At 35.6% G+C, this 25,145-nt stretch overlaps 2 protein-coding genes across 2 annotated transcripts; one reads left to right on the top strand and one right to left on the bottom strand.

Annotated features, from left to right (window-relative positions):
- Positions 1 to 2,431: 2,431 nt before the first annotated feature.
- LOC117205630 (sodium-dependent nutrient amino acid transporter 1-like) lies at positions 2,432 to 12,094 on the top strand. Its single transcript, XM_033444246.1, has 9 exons — positions 2,432 to 2,734; positions 4,279 to 4,639; positions 6,189 to 6,438; positions 6,552 to 6,926; positions 7,702 to 7,891; positions 8,550 to 8,726; positions 9,080 to 9,179; positions 10,935 to 11,206; positions 11,746 to 12,094. Exons 1-9 carry the CDS (start codon positions 2,732 to 2,734, stop codon positions 11,917 to 11,919), a joined length of 1,902 nt encoding a protein of 633 aa, XP_033300137.1. The 5' UTR covers positions 2,432 to 2,731; the 3' UTR covers positions 11,920 to 12,094.
- Positions 12,095 to 12,190: 96 nt separating this feature from the next.
- Positions 12,191 to 24,764, bottom strand: LOC117205640 (sodium-dependent nutrient amino acid transporter 1-like). The gene is made up of 10 exons (XM_033444258.1): positions 24,614 to 24,764; positions 23,247 to 23,333; positions 19,105 to 19,381; positions 18,765 to 18,987; positions 17,822 to 18,193; positions 16,848 to 17,214; positions 14,967 to 15,066; positions 14,694 to 14,870; positions 13,550 to 13,644; positions 12,191 to 12,505 (listed from the first exon to the last, which is right to left on the bottom strand). The coding sequence occupies exons 1-10, from the start codon at positions 24,626 to 24,628 to the stop codon at positions 12,359 to 12,361; spliced, it is 1,860 nt and encodes a 619-aa protein (XP_033300149.1). The 5' UTR covers positions 24,629 to 24,764; the 3' UTR covers positions 12,191 to 12,358.
- Positions 24,765 to 25,145: the final 381 nt, after the last annotated feature.

Raw genomic sequence — 25,145 nt, 5'->3', positions numbered from 1 at the left:
GGCATTTCAACGAGGAATGATTCGCGCGCGACTCGAATGTTCCTTTTATAGGTCATGTTTATTTTTCACAACATTGCGCATGATTGATCGCACGGTAACGATTATTGTCGATGTTATCGTAAATGATTCCTTTATTACAATCCAACTGAATTTAATAATTTTCCAATTTTTATTGTAAATTTAAGCTATTAATAATTTATTACAATCACGATAATTATAATTTTTCTATTTTTCATTAGCTGAAACAAAATTTACCCTTCTATGTTATTAATTTTTAACTTAGAACTGTCTTAAATGTATATAGTAAATGCCACTTTATGACAAGAATATCCATTTTATATCAAAAACTCAAGCAGCCCAATATTCTTGAAATACAGATTTTGATTGGAGTCAACTAATTAAAACTTGTCTTTAGGAAATTTCTAATTCTTCATCGTTTACAAAGGTCCAATCGTCGAAAAATCCTTCTTCTTCTTCTTCTTCTTCACCCTGCGACAACACCGATACTTCCTCTTCCTCGCCTTTCTTTCATAATAAATCCATAAATCAATTTTTGAAAACGTACATTTTTTATGAAAACAATTTTTATAAAAACACAAGAATTGCACGTTGCACTCACCTGTAGCTTGGTTCGTTCCCTTTCGATCATTAATTCCAATTCGAATTCTTTCTTTCTGGTCTCCCTTTCCTCACAGATCTAAAATTTACGTTAATAAACTTTTCCACAGATGCATTTATCACGAATCTTACAATCTCTTAGCTTTTGTGTTTCAAAGTATTTAACTTTATAATTCAAGAGCCAATGTCCAAGATATTCGACAGGGTCGAAAGGTTTCCTTGTAATTATATCACGAAGAGCATGTGCCAAAGGTTTGCTAAGCAAGTGTTTCAAGTAAACACTGTCCGACGATAAATATTCGTTGGATGAAGATGGTAAAGATGCGGAAGAATCGATTTCATGTGGACATTCTGTTTCCCATTCCCACAATTTCCGTAATTCTTCTGTTTCTTCAAGAGTAAAGCCCATCGCGTTTAGAAGCCTATATAGAAAATTGTAGTTTTCTTAAAACGAGGTAAGAACGCTATAAATTAACATAAACAGTTCCCGGCTTCATGGAATTAGTCCATATTTAAATAGATTAAAGCTAATTTGCTAATTCGATAGAAACGATATAGAACAGTTAATATTGAGTTGAATTAAATTAGGTTACCTAGTTTTAAACTATTTAATTTTTATTTAACTTTGGTTTATCATATACGCAAAGTTCTGTTTTATCATACTCTGTTCTATTTCGTTCTATTGGTTGTATAAAATATAAGGTACAAAACGAATAGAAACAAAATCCGCTTTAAAAACGAACGATATCGCTTGAAGGTTAATATGTAAATTTATTCGACCTTCGAAATTCCTCGGTATAGCCAAGTTTTAAAAAAGTATTAATGAAGCTCTGACTCATCGATCTTTCGCGCAAGAATTTCACGATTTCTTCTCGTGGAGCTAAAGTTTCTTCCTGTGAATCATCTTGTGCGAGTCTCTTCGATATTTTCTTCGATTTTTCAATTATTTTCGCGCGTTCTTTGTGACCAATTTCTCCTAAGAAAGCCTCTCTCGTTTCTTTCGTAGTAATTGCCACATTTTTCAATATTTCATCCGCCTGTTCGCTAGTCTCGTCGAATTTTCCACCTTTCGATTTCTCCAAGTCAGATCGATTCAAACCACGTTCCTCTAGAATTTTTTTCGGCTGACCGCATCGAATTTCAAATAATTAATAACCTAATAAATTTGTATATTTGTATATAGATAGATATATAATACGTCGTTCAGTTTTGATTGCTTTTCATCTTCATCCGACTCCATCGTACTATTCTTCTCAAGGTTATGATTATTTTGCAAAACTATTTTATTTCTTTATACCAACTTCATGGCACAAGAGGATTAATTCATTTGACTATATATATATATATATATATATATATATATATATATATATATATATATAATATAAAATTAAAAATTCACTTTCTCCATTTCTCCAACAAAAGATTTTTCCTTATTTCTCCGCGACTCGATCGCTTCATTTACCTTAAAACCAACTACACCTAATTTACAAAACAAATTATCGCTCTCTTACCTGTATTTGTTACCTGTTCGTTACCTAAGACTGTAATGGGCGAAAACCTAACACAAGAATAACAATAACAGCAAGCAAGAATATTAACAATAAGAGGAAATATTAATTTAAAAAAAAAAAGGAAGGTCGATTTAAAAAAAGTCATCGACCGTGCTAGAAGATCGATTCGTTTAAAATCGCATACATTCTTGTTTCGTGCGATTCCGATAAGCTGTATCTTTCAAGCGGTTACGGGGAAAAGGAAACTTTTCCTTCAGAAGTTTCGACACAATTTCACATTCCTGTTGGATCAGTCGTTATCAGAGCCGCGTGTACGAAACTGCAACGTAATCTATCTGTTAGAATCACAACCGTTTTATCAATCAAGGTTCCTCGAGGTGTTCGTCGGGGGTATAATATCGATATACGTGCAATACCGCGATATAAGAGGAGACGCGTGATGTCGATCGCGGAGAAAATTGAGATCACATTGCCGACGTCTTATTGTCGATTCTCTTTCGTTTCGTTGATTTCAAATTGACATTTTCATTTCATATTATCGTTCCTCGTTCCTTTGTGATATTTCGTTCTGATATTGTGCAGTGAACAGAGAGAACTAAATGGTGAGTGATCGAAGTGTGATTGTTTCCTATTGTCGACATTTATGGGAATTGTAACGGTTGCGAACAGCACATGGGTAGAATTTCGTTTCTTGATAATCAAGTACTTGTTTATGTGATAAATGCAAAAAGAACGAAATAGTAAGTGATCGCATCATGTTTCTTTCTTGTTTTCGATATTTATTGAAAATCTAACGGTCGCGAATAGCACATGGGTAAAAAATTTATTTATTGCTAATTAGCTACCTTTTTGTGTGATAAATGAAAAAAGAACAAAATAATGTGTGATCAATGGTCGTGTTTTCTTTCTATCGTTGATATTTCTGGGAAATATAATAATGATCGTTAAAAATTGGAAATATTAGCCTGTCACTTATCTTTATCTGATGAATCAGAAAAATTAAAATGGGGGAGAAAATAATGATCCAGGTATCAGTAATAAAATCTTCCGTATTCTCGAAATTACTTCATCTCTTTCCACTGATTCTGATTCCTTCGATTTATCGTTAGTTTTATCGACATTTCGTGATTTGCTATATTTATCGATCGAAAGGTACCGATTATTGAAGTCGAGGCAGGAAGAAATCCACCATACTTACAATTTACCTCATCAGACGTGCAACGAAGAATTGCAAGTAAACGCTAAACATCTTCGCCTATGTTTTACCGGAGCAACACCGGCGATAGCGAGATTTTACTCACGCGATAACGATCGTTCGACGGCCCTAAAGAGCTTAAAATCTAATTCGTCGCTATCTATCGACGGCACGGTTTTATTGCGACCGATTCGCAATTTTACACGATATTTGTTCTTCTATTTGTATATTTGTAGATGATTTTCACGAGTGCTATACGAAACATTTAGAAGTTTCATTGGCGCTATAACGAGACTCGACTATCGTGACTATATTGATGAAATTAGAAAGCAATCTGAAAATGTACGTAGAAGTTTCGACGCACAATTTTCCTGAAGAACAATTTTCAACGTTGCGATAATAATTCCTCGTTTTCCTGATAATACAAATATTTATATTTGTCTCTAAATGCTGCTGCTTTTACACGAATAACTCTATTGTTACAGCATATACGGCGACTGCGTGAAAATATTCTCTACACTTTCTTCGCTGTGCCCACATTCTTTGATTAATTATTTTAATATACAGGGTGGTTGGTAACTGGTGGTATAAATATTTAAATAAATATTTCATAAACTGGTGGTGGAATAACAAATTTTTTTTTTCATTTCTCCATCGAGACAACGATGTCTACAGTGAGATCCGTCATAACGAGACGCGATAAAGTGCACCCGTACCGAGCCAAAATTCAAAGTCGATTTTCTCGAAAACAGAGCCTCGAACGAAAAATTGTTATTCTATATTTTCGACTTCTTTTTTCGCGTAGAATCAACCCCTTTCCGCTTGTACCACCAGTTACCAATCATCCTGTATAGTCGCTAAATACCATGCTGCATAGAGTACACTGTAACAGAATGCAATAGAGCAACAGTAACTTACACAACGACAACAGTGATTTATAAATCTTTGTAGAATAACGAAGGACATCGAAATCCAGCGTTCTCCATGGACGAAACGGGTAAAACGAAATCACACGAGGGCCCAAGGGAATCGATCGTCAGATGTCCGGAAACCGTGAAAGAAACGGAAGCAAGAAGCACATGGGACAACCAAATAGAGTTCTTAATGTCCTGTATCGCGATATCGATAGGTTTCGGTAATATTTGGAGGTTCCCTTTCACTGCCTATGAAAATGGCGGTGGTGTTTTCTTAATACCCTACATCATCGTTCTTTTCGTCGTTGGCAAACCATTTTATTACCTGGAGGTGATCCTTGGACAGTTCTGTTCGTCCTCGTCGATCAAAGTCTGGAATATTTCACCTGCGTTTGGTGGTAACTAGATAATTTTAATGATCCGTTATAACTAATCTATTTTCAACGATCATATTTTATTAACATCAAACTAAAGTTATTTTCATTCTCGGCAATCATATTTTATTTATTTTATTATCAGTACGAAGTGAAAAATTTTTATTATATTATACATTATTTTATTTATTATATTATACATTATATTATTATTATTATATTATAAAAATTTTTATAAACTACAATAGAACCTCTCTTGTTCGAACTGGTAGGAAGACGAAATTGTTCGAATAATAGAATTTTCGGATAATAACGATCGCTTCTCTAGTATGAAATTTCATTCATTCAAATACAGATTAAGGTGAATCGATAGTTTCTGTAAATATTTATCGATCTCGTATCTTTCTGGCTGCCAAATCATACAATTTTTTCAACGCAAGTAACTGCATAGAGACCACCTTCTTTTGCTGTTTTCATTCGTGTAAAATCATCATTGTTATCGTTTTTATCGCGATGAAATTATTTCGTTACGTCGGTATATTTCATTTTTCTCTTCCGCTGCCAGCATTAGAGGAACCTACGCGCTTTGGATAATTTTCAATATTTCTTTCTTTGTTTTTTAACGTTTGCCATTCTGGCTTTTCCAACGTGTATTTTTGCTAATTCTGTTGCACCTACAACAATTTCGAATTTTCCAATCATGTCGTACTTTGTTCCCATAGTTGCAACGCTATTAGTTTCATACCAAGTTCTCATAATTAGAATTCACTGATATAATAAAGGAAAAGAATACATTGCATATGAACATTGATAAAATGTGTACATATTTGAAACGGCATGGTATCCCACTGGGGGTAGCCATCCACATGTTATATTATTATACCACTAAGCTATGATATTTTACCAAATGTCCTACTGGACAAATTGTAAAATGTAAATAAATTGTTGAGAATTGTGGATCTTTGAAGCCGAAATAATGTTATAGGAACATTAAATTTATATTGACAGTTATTACTAAAATAATGATATATTTATTACATGGACGATTCTTTATATATTTATCGATACACACTTGCACGCGTCTCAGCACCTTCTACACCCGACTCTTCATCGACGACTCTTAACCGACTGACTGTTTACATTCCTTTGTTTCGAGACGCTGCGCATACACACATACTTCCACACACTGATATATACATATAAGTATTTCTACTACGCACTTAACTCAGTCCAGCACAGAAAATTACACATATCTCAATATAAATAAAAAAAAAAAAATATTTGAAAGGGAAAAAGGCATCCGTTACTGGGAAATACCCTCTTCGGATAATAAAACGTCCAGATATTATGATGTTCGGTTAATCGGTGTTCGGATAAGGGCGGCTCTACTGTAATTGAAATTTCTTATCGTAAGATTTCTCTCAATAATTTTTCAATTTCGTTGCTTGTCTCCTATGACGGCGTTTATTACGCCTAGAAGAAAGATCTCAGGTCATAAAACAATAACATTATCAATCGAACAAATAAATAAATGTTATCATCGAATGACTGTATCAAAGAATTATCGTCTTAGGTGTTGGATGGTCTCAATTCTGCTCGAACGTGGCAGTGATGACATATTACAGCTCATTGATGGCTCTCACGCTCTTCTTTTTAATCGCGTCATTCTCAGCGGAATTACCCTGGGCGAAGTGCAGAGAAGAATGGGCTGATTATTGCGTCGATTCCAGCCAAAAGATCGATAGCGAATCGGTCAATGTTAGCATGTTTACTAAATTATTACACGAGAAGGAACGCAGAAGTTCCGCGGAACTCTACTTCCTGTGAGTTACACTACGAAAAGAGGAAAAAAAGAATAAATCGAAAAATAATATAAGAAAGTTGCTGATTTCTTAGTTTTTCTGTTTTCGATCTTTGTTGTCTGTAATAATTCCAGGAAAGTGGTTCTCCAAGAGAAAGATAGTATCGACGATGGAGTTGGACTGCCGGATTGGAAATTAACGTTATGTCTCCTATTTAGCTGGCTTTGCGTTATCCTAATAACGTTCCAGGGTGTGAAAAGTTCAGGAAAAGCTTCGTATTTTCTAGCCATTTTCCCATATATCATCTTATTGAGCCTTCTGATCAGAGCAGTGACCTTGGAAGGCGCTGGAACTGGGATTCTCTTCTTTCTTACTCCGAAATGGTCGAAACTCTTAGAGCCAAGCGTTTGGTACGCGGCTGTCACACAATGTTTCTTCTCCCTTTCCGTCTGCTTCGGCTCTATTATCACTTATTCGTCGCACAACGACTTCAAACATAACGTGTACAGGTAAACGAAGTCATTCATTGTTATTTATTAACCATTTGCACCCAGCTTCTGAGAGGACATCGCAAATCTTAGTTATTTCTAATTATTTATCTAAGCAAATCTAGTTATTTATAATTAAAAATCAGTCGAAATACCCCTGCGCACGAGCAAACTTCCTTACAGGAGCGAAAGGATGTCAGTCTAAACAGCGGAGTGCGCAGGATAGCATAAAATTACACAAGCCCCAACTTTCTAAAAATATGTGTTTTCTTGGAGTTCTGTCTTCGCATTATACGAAGAAACAAATAAAGAAATGAAATATATGGAAATATGCCGAGTGCAAAGGGTTAATTATACCGAAAAATGTTTCACGTGAAAGTTGAATGACTTCAAGGGGGTCGTGTTTCGATGATTTATAAAGTAACCACCGAACTAATAACTTCTCGATACAAGTAGATAAATCAATTTTTATACAGAATCTGCATCTCTGTTCTATCAGAATCTATTGTATTCGAGCTACATCGATTAATGCATTAGAAAACGTGCAATTACATTTATAGAACTGAACAAAAAAGGAAACAAAGTTTGCCTTCTCCTAGAGAAAAGCTACAATCAGAAAAGAACATGAGAATTCGTCGCCCTTGAAACTATTCAACTTCTCTCTGAAATTTATTCACACTTCTCGATATAATTAATAGCGTGAAAAATATTTCAGCTTCGACTCTTAGACGATTCGCTATAGTAAACACTATAGTAAAAGCCGAGGAAGAAAAAAATTGTTTTCCTCGTGTTTCAGAGACGCGCTCATAGTAACTAGTGTCGACACTTTAACGAGTTTTATAGCGGGGTGCACGATCTTTGGGATTTTGGGAAATCTGGCTCATGAAATGGGTATGGAGGATATCGACAATGTAGTGAAATCCGGAGCTGGCCTGGCGTTCATCTCTTATCCTGATGCCATTGCAAAGTTTACCTTTGTACCTCAAGTAAACATAAATGAATATATAGTAAAACGAATATTAATAAATAAATATGTTCTACAGTTAGTTAGAACATGTATAGATCTTGAAACAACTAAAAATCTTCCCTCTCGTCCGTTTCCTTCGTTCTATTTCCTTCTAGTATTTTCTCATTCTTTACCGTTTGATGTCCTCGACTAAACAAAATTCATTTCAAAGTATTTCATGTGCTACTTTAGTCCTTCTTAATCTTGTGTATGTCGAAGTTGAATGAGAATGTGTACGAAACATCTGTGGTACTCAATCTCATTTTGGAATGGACAGGTAAACATTAATTATATATACAGGATGGTATTAATTATATATACATAACTGGTGGTACAAAAAAGAAGTCGAAAATATAGAATAAAAAATTTTTTCTTTTAATTTTTTTTTTTCATTTTTCCATCTAGACAACGATCTACAGTGAGATCTGTTATAACGAGACGCGATAAAGTGCACGCGTACCGAACGAAAATTCAAAGTCGATTTTCTCGAAAACAAAGCCTCGAACGAAAAATGTTTATTCTATATTTTCGACTTCTTTTCTCGCGTAGAATCACCCCCTTTCCGCTTGTACCGCCAGTTACCAACCACCCTGTATATAAGCTTTAATTTTTACGAAAGATACATTTATCTGTTACAGTTCTTCGCGGTTCTGTTTTTCGTGATGATGTTTGTCCTCGGCGTGGGAAGCATCGTAGGGATGGTGTCAGGAGTAGTGACTTGCTTGAAAGAAAAGCTTCCAAACATGGAAATCTGGAAAATCGTGCTTTCCGTCTGTTCAATGGGATTTGCTGTGAGCACAGTTTACGTTACTCCGGCACGTAATTTACAAATCTTGAAGCTTCTACCGTTTTACCATCTGCCTGTTTCTTTCTTCTTGTTTGAACATAATCTCTCAAACGCTACAGCGGTATTAAAATGGTAATACAATAAAATTGAAATAATCTTCAAGCATTTTGTTACTTAACTTGAAAGATATCAATTATCAAAGTACAATTACGCATACAAGTAGATACATTGTACAATATCTAGTCAACTTTCGAGTTATTTGTTTCTTCGTCGATGAATGACAAGGAATGAGGAAATGAGGTTGATTTTCACGGCAGATTGTAGAATCGTATTTCTCTTTTGACACTAATCGATCAATGATAATTCGTTAATTCTACACAGGGTGGACAGTTTGTATTGACCTTGGTCGATTACTATGGTACATCGTTCGTCGTGTTCATCTTGGCTTCTTTCGAAATCACTGCCGTAACATGGGTATACGGTTTGTACATGTGTTGTATTTCACGTTGTGTTCTACATTGTTGTATTTTATATCGATCTTACATTTCTACTTTGCATATTTATTGGAAGGTTGAATTGAAATTTTGTTCGTTATATATCCATTTTGCGAAACTCTCGCGACTTCTACACAAATTTAACAATATTTAAACTTTATCATATCGTTTAATAATTCCTGACTTTTTTCCTAAAACATGCATACAATATATTTTTCGGTATTTAATTTTAGTTTGCTCTTTTATTTTCTGAGAAAAATTTCTATTCTGCCTTGCCTACCGTGAGCGGTCAAAATATTTTTATTATTCTTCAAACAAATGCAATTAGTACGAAGAAAAGGCTATCTCAAGGTCAAATGACAAACAAAATCAGTAATAACAAATAATAACAGCTATTACACCCGTAATCTTGCCATAAAGACAAGACATATCAATTCAGGCCCATAATAACCCTAAGAAATCGCCATAAAATTTACCATTTTTTACAGTCCATTGTTACAAACATTTTAAAAATCGAGAAGCTTCTTAGGGTTATTGCTGATTGCGATAAAACACGGGAGAAGCTTTCCCAACTCCACTCTCGAGTAACCGTTAGTGGAGAAGGCCAATACTCATCAATATTTTTGTATAAATATAATAGATGTAAGTCTCAAACCTGGCAGGACATCAGTTCATAATATTTTGAGGGATATGCATATTATGGAAGAACAAGTAAAGACGCCATTTTATCTTATCATTGATCACCGTACAAGGGATCATATAATAAAATTTTTTTTTATTTATTTATTTAGTCGTTTACATTCACAATTTGTCCGATTTGGACATTTGGTGGAATTTTTTGCCTGTTTGATTATCATGTGGGTGGCTACCCCCAGCGAGGTACCATTTTCGTGTTTGTTAGGTTATGTTCTTTGTGAAATCTGTTGGGCGTTTCCTTTTTAGTCTTCTTTCTATGCTTGATGTGCTATAATAAAATATACGGAAGAAGAAGCGTTTAGAATATTGGGGACTAAGAGGGATATTGCTCTGATATATGCTATATGCTATATAACAAATCTAGATGTCTCATATTTGTGGAATAAAATTTGGAAACCTACATCTTTTTCAAAAACAACGAACAGGAATGACTTTGCTGAAATTATGAGGTTTATACGTTGAAGTCAACGTTTACGAAGCAATAAATTTCCAATGGTATCTACAGTATGGGGCCAATTTACAGAGAACTCACAAAATTGTTATAAACCTGGTGCGTACATTACTTTTGTATAAAGAATCGCGGGAAAAATACCATGCAATAAAGCTATCGACAAGCTCAGATTCATTACTACAAAAAAGCTTGTCAAGTAAAGAATTGTAAAGGTTACAAAATTACGAAAATTTTGCAAATGCATATTTGATAATAAGATAATTTGTAAGAAATACAGCGAAGTTGAATAAGATATATCTCTATAGAAATAAAAGTGTAATTCCATTTAAGTCTATAATTGAAATTGAAGAAATCTTATGAAAGTACGTCATTTTATATACATTTAATTATAAATTAACCATTATCCATGTTAAATCATAAAAACTATTACTTCTTTGATCATTTTGACCGCACACGGTAGGAATAGGTTTAGCGTTAAGATTTGAAGTAAAGTTTCGCAAAGTGGAAATCTCACAAATTAATAATGAAATAATAAATTTAAAAATAAGGGAAATTAACGAAGTAATCAAGCAAACATCGTGACTTTTTAAAACAGGTATCGAAAATTTCCTAGACGACATCGAATTTATGCTGGACAGAAAAGCAAGTAGTTACTGGAGGATTTGCTGGTTCCTCTTGACACCGTTAATTTTGATACTGATTTTCTTTTACACTGTCGCCACTCTTTCTCCCTTGACTTACGGCGGCAGAGGATATCCTGCTACGGCTCACGCGGCTGGTACAGTCATACTGTGCTTCAGCATTCTTCAAATACCATTCTGGATGATCGTGGAGATGCTGAGAAACAGGAACTTGCCATTATTAAAGGTACTGCATTAAATTCACTTTCACCATCCATATAATTTTCTTCTTTAATTCGTCCTTTTTATTACATATACATATAATATTGTTTTTATAATATGTTTCAGTCATGATTTATGTTTGTAATTTATGTATTAGGTTGTCCCAAAAGTTTCTTTCATTTCATAAGGAAATAATAGATGCAGAATATTTTTTGTTTTATATTATTTTATTGAATTATATACGATCCATTTTGTTCCAACAGATTCATACATAAGTTCCAGTAGGATCATACATAATTCAATAAAATAATATTAAACAAAAAATGTCGTGCGTCTATGATTTCCTTATAAAAGAAGAAGAAAGAAACCTTTGGGGCGACCCAATAAAGCCAAGACCAATTTCTCTAAGCCATCAGGCTGAAATAAATAAATATACATGCATACATATACATATATACATAAAATGTAATACAAACTTAGATAAATGTTGTTCGAGATGTTGACTTCAGATAATGAATCATTTTTAATAAGTTTTTACTTTGGCGTGTTGTCTTTCTTTCGTAGAATTTAAGGAAATCTTTTCTGTCAACATCGAAATGGGGACCGATAGAAACCAATTACAGAAAAGCTTGGCTTCGCTTCAAAGAGGAGAAACTAAAAGAGAGAAACGCCAGGACAGAGCCAAGATGGCTTCAATTGATATACACTTTAATTTGTAAGAACGACAGAAAAGATTAGATAGTGATACGAGATCTCTATAGAAACTCCACTGAGTACAATTTTATACTTGCGACGTGTTCCCGCGTTTATATAAGAAATTTCAAAATGCAGAAATGTACAGAATGTAAGAAAATGATATAAATTGTCCAGGGTAGAGTGCTCGTTATATGATTTAATAAACGGAGAAAAATTTCTTTAGTTATGCTAATTCATAGGAATGTAAATTTGCATAAACATCCGCAGTCTAATTATTATATATATGTTATGCTATTTCTCTGCTCTGCTTTTGACGCTCGAGTCTGCAAAGATTACCGAAGCGAGATAAGAATTTAGTATTTATTTGTATAAGCATTTAATATTTATAATACATAATGTGTTCGTTGAATGGACGAAACGTCGTTATTTTCATCAATACGATCGTCAACAAAGAAGATACGGAGAAATCGTGTGCTGACTGTTAATCATCTCCGACCAACAAAGCTACGATTCTCCACCTTTTCTTCTCCAAATTCATCCTCGCTATCCTCTTTGAGTCTTTGAATTCCTTCCATTCCTTAAATTTTACGGGATCCTTAGGTCCCCAATCGGCGCTCGGTTTAAGTATCTACAAGGAGAATATAGAGATAAAAGAAATATTGCAATTTCTCGTAATCCGGTAGAGCATTCCTTATCCGAACACTCGTTATCCGAATATCATAATTTCCCAACGTTTTATTAGACATGATAATATTATATAAGATAATATCAGAAATTAATATTTCCCAGCGGCGGATCCATTTTTCCGTTTCTATAAATATGTGCACATTTTATTAGTGTTCATATGTAACTCACATATGTACACATTTTATTAGTGTTCATGTAGTGTTCACGTTTTATTAATGTTCATACGTACCGTACTCTTCCCTTTATTAGATTCGGTGAATTCCGATTATAAGAATTTAGTATAATAAATTAATAAATTATAATAAATTAAAAGCGTTGTAAATATCGAAACGAAATACAAGACGTAATTAGAAGGCTCGAAAGCCGTGTAAGTGCAACGGAATTCGTAAGAATACGCGATGTTGGAAAAGCCAGAATCGCAGACAATGAAAAGCGAGAACATGATACTGAAAATTATCCAAGGCAAGTGTACAGTGTCTTATATTTCCCTAAAACCACTATACATATTTTTTGCTCAAATATTATAATTATTCCATTCTAACGACAGGTTTGCATATGATACCATTTGGCGAAAACTAGAAAAGGATTTTAATACGATTCACAAAAAGAATTGAAGACAATAATTTTATTTGTGAACACGACCATGGTCCGGTGATTTACACGTCGAGACAGACAGAACTGTAACTACAACGAAAAGAGTATCAAGGTTTTAACATGGCCACCTTGTTTCTCAGTAAATATGGAAACAGTGAAGAAATTTTAAGGAGCGCGTGACTTTATAGAAATTTCACTTTCTTTTTCTTCTATTAAATTATATTCTTAAGTTTCTTTTTTCTATTGTTACGACCGATGTTGTATATGTCTCTTTTCTATTTTTCTAAAAATGATATCACACACAAACTTGCCATCAGAATGGGACGATTATAAGATTTTAGCAAAAGATACAGTGGCTTTATGGAGGTTTCCAGTTTCTCTTAATGCTTACGTCCAAATAAGATTTCCCTTCGTTCTTGATCTTACTAACGAACATCCAGATAGGAAGTTGAATCACTCCTAGTCCCAAAATTAACCATCCAGCGACTGGAAAGAGAATTGGAATTTTTATGAAACGAGGTTTAATTGAAATATAGTAGAAATATACGTTTGCCATAAACGATACACAGAATTTCTATACTTTCATAAACGAATTTCCAAGCTTCTGTAATGTACAGTGCCGTGAATAATTATACACTCAACTCTGTTTTTAGATTTTTCATAATGTTGAAACAACAGTCGACAAGATCATCTGTATAACTTCATATTGCGATATAAAACGAAACCGAAGATACAACAAACAACAATTCTTTCAAAGTTTGGAAGAAAATGAAATTTCCTCTTAAAATTGCGTTTTTCGCTATGAAACAACATAAACTCGATATTAATTTTGTTATGATCTTCATTCAATATTTCCTGGGTTTTTCATTATTTTATATCACTTCTGTTTTTCTACTTCTACTTTTATATCACACACTATTAATCTGTTAGGTACGGATTTTATTCATTTTTTAAGCTCAACGATATTTTCTGTACAGGTAGTGTTTCTCCTAATCGTAAACTTTTCTTCTTGAAATTCCCCATAGATTCTCAATCAGACCCAGATCAAGACTCGATGCTGACCATGGTAATGGTTCTATTCCGAAATCTTAAAAGCACTTTTTCGTAGTGGCGTCTGTCTGTGAATAGGACCATTGTCTTCTTGCCTTCTATTTCAATTATGAAAGGCAATAAATTGCTATATAACATCTCCTGATATCCCACATCGTTCAACTTACTCTTTACAAAATCAATTTCACTTAACATATCCAAGCATGATCAGTATTTTCTTTTTTTTTTAAATATCGAAGAAATAATACCGAGAATGTTGTGTTTGAGTCTACAGTTGTTCGCAGCACTGTATGTTCTGAAAATAAGGATTTTTCTATGCAAGCTCAACTCGCGCTAAAGCTTGTTGAACCTAAGAATTCATAGTCACTTGTTGCATCTTTTTTCTGATAGCACGCGAATCGAGCAGCGATATTCTGAATTTCGATCGACGTAAAATAAAAAAATGTTAGCGTCAAGGATGTTCTACCCTGTAGAATTTGTCGTACCATAGGCAGAAGTCGGATAATATTCGTCGTTGTACGTGATCGGCGTGAGTTCAGAAAGGAAATAAATAAGAATCGAGAGAAGCGTCAATGGAGTTAGGTAATACCAGCAGAATCTCCAGTAAAACGAAGGTCTGCTTCCCACCATAAATTCTATATCGTCTAGAAGATTGTCGACGCCTGTAAGAAAAGTGATACTAATAAGTGAAATGACCGGTGATTGCTCTAAGTGTTTCTTATAAAGTGGAAAAGATTATAAAGGAGACGAAGAATTACCGTACACCCAAGAAATAGCGATAATCTCGAAACAAGCGAGAAACACTATAATAAACGTGCCTCCGAAGTAGTCTACCAAGTTCAAAACGTATTGACCACCCTGGAAAGAAATTCGATTAAATCAAATTAAATGCCCTAACAAGTTCTTCCTTCGAACCAAGTCGATCAAAACAGACTTGCTTCTATCTGATATTGGAGAAATATGTTCGATGAAAATTTTTTTTTTTTTTTTTATTATTTAATTCGTACTTTACCATTTGTCCAGCTGAACATTTGGTAAATGTTTCTAACTTAATTGCTAAATAACATGTGGGTGGCTACCCCCAGCGGGGTACCATCATCGTGTAGTTCGATGAAAATGCCAATATAGTTGAAAGAAGAATATTTTCTCAGGATCGTATCTGTCGAAGGGTAACTGAAAATATTCAGAACGTCTTAAAATTTACGAACATATTTTAACTTTCGCTAAAATCGCAGTATTGTATATAAACGGCAAAATGTGATTACTTTTTACGCATGACGAGTATACTCGTCAAAAACAGCTAGCTGGTTAATTGCCAGCGTTTTACGATAGAGAAAGAAACGAAAGAGGGGAAAGTTTTATAGCTTTCTATGACCAGTATAATGGCGCGTATCATTTTCTTTATATTTGCAATATTTTTCAAGAAACAAAGATTCCCTTCGACTTTTTCAATAGAGTGTTTTCATAGAATTTGATGCCGAATGTTTTATGTATTTAAAGAATTATTTCGAGTATTACGTGCCAGTGTGTATTTGAACGTACATTGTGTTTTCACGAGTTCTAATGTTCAATAGGATCTTATTGCACGCGAATGCACATCTCAATTCGATGAATAATATTTTTCATAGCTATTGCTAATATTTACCGAGATGTTAATATACATGCTTGAATATCGTGATCCAATTGTGAATAACAGAAGATTAGTCAGGAATAACGTGCTTGGTCGTGTCAATAAGAAACACTTGTAAACACATTGACACGTAATACTCGAAATAATTCTCTCGTTATTGATCTTGCGTGACATGGATGAAATGGTCGAGACACGCGCTTTCATCCAATTATCGTGCAAATCGTAACTGTCCCGAGCAAATCATACTGATACATCGCTTTTTAACATCCTCCTTCGTTACGTGTCCCCAATCTGTTGGAATAACGATTGTATTTTGGCAAGTAGAATTTAAATTCGTGGCGACAAATTATATACTTTCCGTCGTTGATTATGACATGAAAGTAATGAATATCCAAAGGTGGACGAATGAAGTATCGAAAGAAGCAGATTATAATTTCAGTCTAATTTCATCTGATAATGATAATATCTTGCATAGGATGTGCCGATGCGAGCCCAGTTTGAGTTACTCTTATCAGACAGATACGTTTGTCTCTTTTTTTTTATATTTATTAAAATTTACAATCAATTCTCGCATTGAGAATTTTCAGTAATTTTTCTGGCGTGGCGCAGTGACAAGGCTAGTTATTTATAATAAGTTAATACTTATTATAGACAAGTATAATTTGTAAGTAAGTACTATAAATAAGTAAATATTACTTAATTTAAATAACTAATTGAATCTAGCCTTTAGGTCCAGCGGGTAGTGTCTCTTCAGCCTGCGGATACGTTTCTGAGAGAATGTTCTTCTTTTCGTAGATATAGAATGCCTTTTCGGCATATAGAAACATATAGAAACATAGGAAAGACCTAATTGACTGCATTGCGACGATAAAATGTCGTCAGTAGAGCCGAGGAATTTGTAATCGTGGTAAAGAAATTTCGTATACGTCGCCGATCTGCTTGAACGATGATATGGATCTATATTATAAATCGCTGCAATTTAAATAAATACTTTGCACGGGACACTTACTCTCGTGCAATAAACGATTCCAACGAGGAAACCGGCCGATGAAACGCCAGCAGCGATCTTCCAGTTTTTGATATTTGGAAATCTGTCCTTGATAACGCTGTTGATGACTGCAGTGAATGCCACGGTGGTACCAATCCCCAAGATAAATAGCATCAAGAAGAAGAGCACGGCAAATAATTGTGGGACCACGGTAAATTTCGCCAGAGCTTCCGGATAAGAGATGAAAGCTAAGCCTGTTCCGGCACGAACTACGGTGCTTATGTCTTTTCTGCCAGATTCGTGGGCGAGATTGCCTAGAATCCCGAAAATAGTGCATCCTGCGATCAGGCTCGTGCCAAAGTCCATGATCGTAACCACTGTACAATCTCTGAAAAAATATTTCCTTTTTAAATCTCTGGTGCGGAAAACTTGCGACCTACGAGCCGCAACTTTTGTCTTCTTAAACTGGTTTCATCATCAATTGGAAACGAAGCTTCGGAATTTTTGAACTGTAGTATCGATATTTAGTATAGTATCAATATTTCGCGATCGTGCAAATTTGTGAAATTCGTGGCGATCTCTTTATTTTTGTAAATTTGTCGATCTTCCAATTTCAAAGGTCTCGAGTTCCTGAATTTTAGAATTTTCAAGCTTCCTTCACATTTGCATTGCCAAATCTTTTAATTTTCAAAACTTTCGAATTTCCTATAATTTTACGAATTCTCCATTTTCCTAATTTCCAAACATTTCTATTTCCGAACTTCCAATGTTTCTAACGTTCATGTTCTTAAATTATTGACTTCTTGAACCTACGAATTCGTCCACTTCATCGATCGATCAATATCCAATTGAAAATGAGCTCTGTATTAATGAATCGCACGATCAGACAGATATTTCGGAATATCGTATGTATCGACAAAAAGATTGACGCGTTATTTTACATCAATGTAGATATTATCTAGGATCAGATAAAATGTTGAACGATTTGGAATTACCTCAATACGTTATGGTCGAAGCGATTGTAGGAGGAATACATGATAACAGCCCCGAAACAAACTCCAAGAGAGAAAAAGGATTGGGTCACGGCTGCGTACCATACCGATGGATCGAAGATCTTTTCCCAGGTTGGTTTAAAGAGGAATATTATTCCATCTACAGCTCCTTCCAAGGTAACTGCTCTTATTAAAAGACTTATCATGATCACGTATGGAAATAAGGCGAGGAAATACGCTGCTTTTCCGCTACTCTTCACACCGTTGCTCAGCACTATGAAAACGAACATCCAGCTGGCGAACAGAGATAGAACCAATTTCCAAGATGGATATCCCAGTCCCTCTAGTATTCCAACTTCGTTAAGAACCACTTTCCTATATGAACGAAGAAGCGGAGAATCGATTTTAATAAGTTTAATAAAATTAATTCTAATTTTTAAATTTAATAAAATTCATTTTTATTTATAGTATTTTGTGATGATGTTTTTAAGCCTGCCAGCTTTACCTTATTACGTAATTAAGGCGAAGAAAACTTTGTTTTTTAATAGTACAAGTTTAGTAGAATTTTGAAAAAAATGATTCAAATTTTTCAATTTCAATTAGATTAATTTCTACGGTATTTTGTAATGATATTCTTCATTACAGCTTCGTTAACGACTACTTTATTAGGGAAAGAAATGATTCTTTCGATAGAATTAACTCTAATTTTTGAATCTAATAAAATTAAACTTTGCTGTTGACGATATTAATTTAATAATATGACGATCTTGTAGTACTCGTTGTGGAGGAATAATTGGTGGGAGATTAAATTAGTCAAAGTGAAAATTTATTAATAAATATGATGTTCCTTGATCACTCACCGAAAATACCACTAAGCTATAATATTTTACCAAATGTCCTACTGGACAAATTGTAAAATTCAAATAAATAAATAAAAAAAACTCACCGAAAGTATAAGTCAGCAGAGCTGCTCTTGCTGCTAATATTTGCCACTATTTCCCTGTCAGTTGGAGCGCTGTCGAAGCAGATATCTTTCCATTCTTCCCAGCAAAAGGACCAAGGAAGAACTGATTGAAAACTAGCCAATAAATAATATACCGCCAGTGCCATCAGAGAACAATAATACGTAACTACTAAGAAAACGGAAATCGTCACACCATAACCGATGCCTGAAAACAGCAAATTAAACATCACTGCGACTCTAGACTTATTATTAGAATTGTAACTGGAGCAAAATGGTCTCAAGTTGTTCGCATTCGAATAACTCGATTTATCTGAGGATATACCTCTGAAAGCAGGTGAAATGGACCAAACTTGTACACAAGACCTGCTGCTAAATTGCCCTAACGTCATCTCCAGGTAATAGATTGGTTTCCCGATAATAAACAGAACAATGATGTATGGCACAAGGAATGCACCACCACCATTTTGATAGGCAGTGTAAGGAAACCTCCAAACATTTCCCAGGCCAACGGAAAACGCGACACAGGACATTAAAAATTCGATTTTGTTATCCCATTGAGCTCTCTCAGTTTCTCCCGCTTCGACTGTGACTGTCGTCGACTGAAAAGGTATACGTGATCGGATTAAAGTTTTCCTAGAAGTTTGTAAAACAAATTTATAGAATAAATGTACAGAATTCTTAATAGGCAACATTAATAATGATTAAATAAGAATTCTTCTAGAAATGTAAAATAATATTGTTGTTACGTCGGACGACCCTCTACCTAGATCAGGCCATACACCGCGGACCAGACGGGAACCAGAAGTTCGCTCATCCTTACTGCGTACTCTCAATAGTCTTAAGGACTCATCATAAATCCCAGTAATTTGCTAGCTAAGGTCCTTCAGACCGAACAAATATTTTTTTTCTAAATCACTTTCTAAAGATTATTGTTTACTACGGCTTGACAAGGGAAAGTTAGTTTTTCTCACGTACGATGCTTCCTAGTAACAACTTTCTATCGAGGGCGGCTGAGACCCTTCCTAGTCCACCAACCTTCGTTTATCCAATCAGAAGCAATGTATACTGCCCTGACTTTCCTGACCAAAATGTCATAAACAAATCCGATGGTCCCGTGCGCTAGACACACCCATCCCTAGCTTTCCTCCGACACAGCATCGTCACACAACTTTACTTCTTCTACACTACTAGAAAAGTCAACTTTACTTAGTCTAAGCACGAAAGGTCTAACTCACATCATCTATCTAAGTCGGTCCTCGGGATTACCGAACATTCGCTTCCTTTATTAAGTATCCTCTAATGCTACGTCCACTAACATACTAAGTTCAACTATAAGAGCCTTGCTCTATTGTGCATATCTATCTTATCTTCGTGCGACAAATTGTCATCTACGAATTATAGCTACTCAACAATGTACATCATAAGTGTTGGAAATAAAACCTTGTAACCCTGTGAATCACAGTGTTATATCAACTTAATCACCCCTATTATCTTAACGGAAATCAGGGGATCGATCAACTCGTGGTGTCGATTATTATAATCGTAACGGGAATTTACGACTCCCGTTGACGTCTCTCCTCGCGACTGCGTCTCCCCGCGATTGGTCGAAATTACATGGTCCTTCGAGCCGGATTACGTGCCAACGAAACGTGCATCTACAAGTGATCACGCAGTGCCACGTGTCTACATCAAACCAGCAGCGGGAGTGATATCACTACAGCGAAGCCAGTGACGTCAGGCATGTCACCTTCGAAAGGGCACAACCAACCGAGAGGCCGTCGGAAAGGAACACCATCGTCGCCCTCCCATGCAAGGCGACTTCACGCCGCACGGTAACGAGTAGCAACCGATATCAGGACCAACGTTCGTTTCACAACAAGGTAAGCTCGTTCCTTCTATTGACAATCGTCTATCCGTTGCAACGATGGCAAGCGACGACCAACACTTGGCCACTGAGCCCATAGATCACTGCATCGGACAAGTCTCTGATTTTGCCTTTTGCGGAAAATTAGACCACGCTGGTCCAATTACCAAGCATCATCAAGAAGGCGCGACACGGGGATCAGCGGGGGGAGCCCTGTCCCCCAATCAACCATAGACCTCCTTCACACCTCCACACGCATCTACATGTGAATTTCACTTGCTTTTGTGAAATCGACGAGATGTATAACGACACCTCGTTACATGTATAACGACAGATTCGTAAAGATTAATGTCTGCGACATCTTGTCGCCTGGTGAGGTTTTCTCACTCTGCTGGTCCAGAGAATCGTGAGGTGTTGTCTTCAAGGCGCGTGTAGGCGATGAGTCGCGCATGTCATGCAGCGAGTTCCGCTTGTCAGGGGACGGTATCGTCGCTAGATTCGACGCGATATTTTCCGTCGGCGGAGTATGATCGCTGTTGTCCTGCACGGGATTGAGTTCCTTCTGATCCAGAGTATCTTGAGCGGTTGGCAGATTCAAGGCGTTTTGTGGCGTTGAATCAGATTGTTGCGATGCTGACGATGTGAACGTGGTCGTCGTCAGGTCGCGTATAGGTGCCACAGGATCGGCGTTCGAGACGATGCGATATTCTCCGTTGGCTCGGTTTTCACGGATGAATCGCGTGTTTTTGGTGTCGAAGGGGTTGTCGATGGTAGTTGGTCAAGGAGGTCTAGGATCCGTGTGTCAATCTCATTACACTCTTGCGTTAAAGAGACTACACGATCAACTTCCTCCTGATCTAAGGCTTCTAATTCGTCTTGAACCGTGATTATCTTCCTCCATTTATCTAAGCTTCCGTCAAAGGTAGGGCGCCGAAGATCTGGTAATTTAATCGCTGTCGGATTCGAGATTGCGGATGATGCACCGGTTGGAAGGTCTATCGATGTCGACGGCGATGCTGCTTGTGCGTTCCTTAGAAGATGTTGTAACTTTATGTCTACCGCGACATACTGATCCCTTATTTCGAAGCCGCGCGCTTGCTCCTCCTCGTCTAATACTTCTAACTCGAGTTGGGTGGCTTCGAATTGACTCGCAGCTTCGGTTAGTTGTTTCTCGTAGCTCGTTAATAAGGAATTTTGCTGACGACCGGATTGTTCGTATTCGTCCAGTCGGTTCGATACATATGTGAATCAGCCGCTACAATAGCCTCGTCTCCGACGCAAGGAGATGAGTTGGTCGTCGCTTGCCATCGTTGCAACGGATAGATGATTGGCAATAGAAGGAACGAGCTTACCTTTTTGTGAAACGGACGTTGGTCCTGATATCGGTTGCTACTGGTTACTGTGCGGTATGAAGTCGCGTTGCATGGGAGGGCGACGATGGTGTTCCTTTCCGACGACCTCTCGGTTGGTTGTGCTTTTTCGAAGGAGACACACCTGACGTCACTGGCTTCGCTGTAGTGATAACAATTATCTTGTATCGCATATCTCGATTTCGTAGGATGTACGATTGTAAAGATAATTGTAAGGCGTAATTCTTCTGATTTCTATTAAGTCGCTGTTATTATTATTATCAGTACTTGAATGCTAGAATTGGATTAAAGTCTTCCTGAATGCTTACTAATGGAATTCTCAATTAATAACTAAAATACTATATGATATAATGTTATTCTATATTATTATTTAACAATATTGGTCAGTATAGATTGCCAATCAAATGGTACATAGTAGTATAATTTATTTTCATCCATCCGGTCATAAAAGGAACTCGATTCTCAATTATTTTCCCTATTGTCTTGCATTCTCGCTTATTCATAGTACACGCGTATCCATTCACACGCTCGCACGCATGCACACACACGCACACACAGTGAACCTTATTTTGCTCTTATTTTTCTATCACGTATATCTGCTGTTTATCATGGAACTAACTATTAACTATTATATATGTCTACCATCTTCAAGTAATAGTAAATAATTCTAAGCCAACCGCTTTCCTTTTTCAAAACTATTGAGCCGAAAAATAAAAATGAAATAAATAGTAGAAAATAATAATAATAATAATAAATCAGAATTCTCTCGAAAGCATAAATGAAATACTTTATATTTGGATAATAATGTTCGTTATTGTTATCAAATATTTTAACAAATGCAGTGTTATTTTAAAAAATTGGAATCTTTCAATCCCTACTAACAATAGATACATCGCTCGCTCAATTTACATCTGACACTTTTTATACGCGCGATCTTAATTAATACGTGGCCAGGAAATATATTCTCCTGGAAGTCCAAACATTCGTGACGTCGAATAAAATTTACTTTTGTTTTCGAGACGTCGTTACTGCTTTTTTGTTGTTAAGCTATTTCAAATAAATTGTATTTCTAAAACTTATTTGTACTAGCTCTTATTTCCAATATTCTTCTTTTATACTGACAGATTTTATTTACGCGATTTTCATTCGCGTAAAACAAATTCACGTGCAACGGATACCGCGCTTGAGGAACGAGTGTACCAAACCAAATAATGTGAAAGCAAAACTTACCCCATTCTCCAGCGGTTTCTCGCTTCCAGATATCATAGAAAGCCTATAGGAACCTTCCACGCCATCGTTGTTGTCGATGAAGTGGTTCTACAAACAACAAGCAATCTCAATCATCTTTCAGTCATTATTTTACAATTTTCAACGATTGCAATTAAAGTCTATAGACTTTTCAATTACTCTGCCCGTTTATGTAACCCCGTAACCGCAATATATCAACGAATATTTCGACTTCGCGCGAACGTTCCGTGACTAACGAATAATTACAGTCAGATATAAATCCGATAGCGGAGAGGATCCCGAATAAAAAAACGCCGCGTTTCGTCGGCAATTCCATCGATTAATGATAAAAGCAAACAACAATTTCATTTCTCATCTTCCGAATGATTTCGTTCCTTCGTTTTCCTTACAGATTAACGAAAGTGTAGTAACTTTCTTAAATATAAAATATACACAGTGGGATAGTTATAAATAGATATTTCTAACAATTCAGCTGGTACTATTTTTTTGTTTACACAGATTTCAGGTACGTTATTGAGGAAATAAAATTCTAGGAATATTACTGTTTCGCCAGAATGTTTGATTCGATGGCACGGTAATATTAATTTTGAAATAGTGCACTATTTATGTAGGCGAGTACATACCTAAGTGAGTCATGAAAACGAAATCTTTTCATTTACAAAAATTGTTGAATATTTATTTACTATTCGGCAGAAAAGGTATCTTTTATTCGTATCTTTTATGTGATGTCTTTGACGAACAAATAGAATCGCAAGATAGAAACATAGAAAGATAGAAACTAAGCAGAGATTAGTCGGACGAAAGGAAGTTTTCTACGATTCCGAAATTTTTATAGACTTCTAATATATTTTAAGCTTAAATCGAGATAATTCGAGGTTGAATAGCATAGTCGTGCGTATGAACCAGTTAAGACGTATAATAGAAAGATTTACAACTGCAATTTAGATTAGACTGCTATGAGCTGTTCCTATGTTTCCAATAACGAATTATAGAATATTGTGCGCATTCGTCGAGCTTCAACTTTCTGTGTATCAATAACAATAATAATATCAAAGACAACAGTAATGGAACATATAAAATCGAAATCATCTCCTCCGGAAGATTGGCGATTCATACTATTTTTTTTTCTTACTCCTCTGCAAAATATTTCTTATTTTATGAAATAAAGTTCGCGAAATAATTCTACGAAGGCAAAGTCTACGTAAAACTCTTAAATCTTAAATTACGTGAAATAAAACCTGTGCGAATTTTTCTGTTAAGTTTATCCAATAACGAACTTTCCTCCCCCTTTTTTTTGGTTTTCGTTTGTATCACATTCACGTAATCACGATCAAATGAAAATTACGAACCTTTGTGCAACGCATAATCACTCCTGCACGCGGTTAGACTGTACGAATCGTTGCCAAGTGATCTAAGCGCGATCTTTGCGAGGCAAGAGCATTTGGAAGACTGATCGACGACTCTGTTCACTCTCATAAAAGTGTGTCGTGAGAAATCATGAAAACACAGCCATATAACATTGTAGCAGCATTTTTCCAAATTCGATTCCTCGCACATTCCTCGACTATCTTTTAATACTAAAAATTCGCTCTATGATTCTAGTTTTTATCCTGATTATAATTTTATAAAGAGGAGAAGAAAAATTTCACTCTATAATCTTAGCTTTTTTCCTTCTACGATTATGTAACAATCCGTAATCAAAAATTACCATTTTCCACCGTTCTATGATTTCATTTGTTCCGCGTAAATTTCCGTAAATAAACATTTTTACTAACTCGTGTTATCCAAATTTAATCAAACGGTAGATGTCCAGGATCTCGTAATTTTAACGCGTATAACTTACCGTATGAAATTCTATTAAAATTGAGATCTCCACATAAT

The sequence above is a fragment of the Bombus bifarius genome, unplaced genomic scaffold, assembly GCF_011952205.1.
Source record: "Bombus bifarius isolate JDL3187 unplaced genomic scaffold, Bbif_JDL3187 scf7180000007966, whole genome shotgun sequence".
Taxonomy (NCBI): domain Eukaryota; kingdom Metazoa; phylum Arthropoda; class Insecta; order Hymenoptera; family Apidae; genus Bombus; species Bombus bifarius.
Note: the sequence above shows the minus strand (reverse complement) of the source record. Positions and strands in the feature narration are given on the sequence as shown.

Bases quoted from the DNA above. Each gene is read 5' to 3' on its own strand.
- LOC117205630 (XM_033444246.1), top strand. The intron at 6,927-7,701 runs GTAAACGAAGTC...CTCGTGTTTCAG, and splicing joins TTCAAACATAACGTGTACAG to AGACGCGCTCATAGTAACTA. The intron at 9,180-10,934 runs GTTTGTACATGT...TTTTTAAAACAG, and splicing joins TGCCGTAACATGGGTATACG to GTATCGAAAATTTCCTAGAC.
- LOC117205640 (XM_033444258.1), bottom strand. The intron at 19,382-23,246 runs GTAAGTTTTGCT...ATACCTTTTCAG, and splicing joins AGAAACCGCTGGAGAATGGG to TCGACGACAGTCACAGTCGA. The intron at 14,871-14,966 runs GTAATTCTTCGT...CTTTTCTTACAG, and splicing joins CGCTATTTCTTGGGTGTACG to GCGTCGACAATCTTCTAGAC.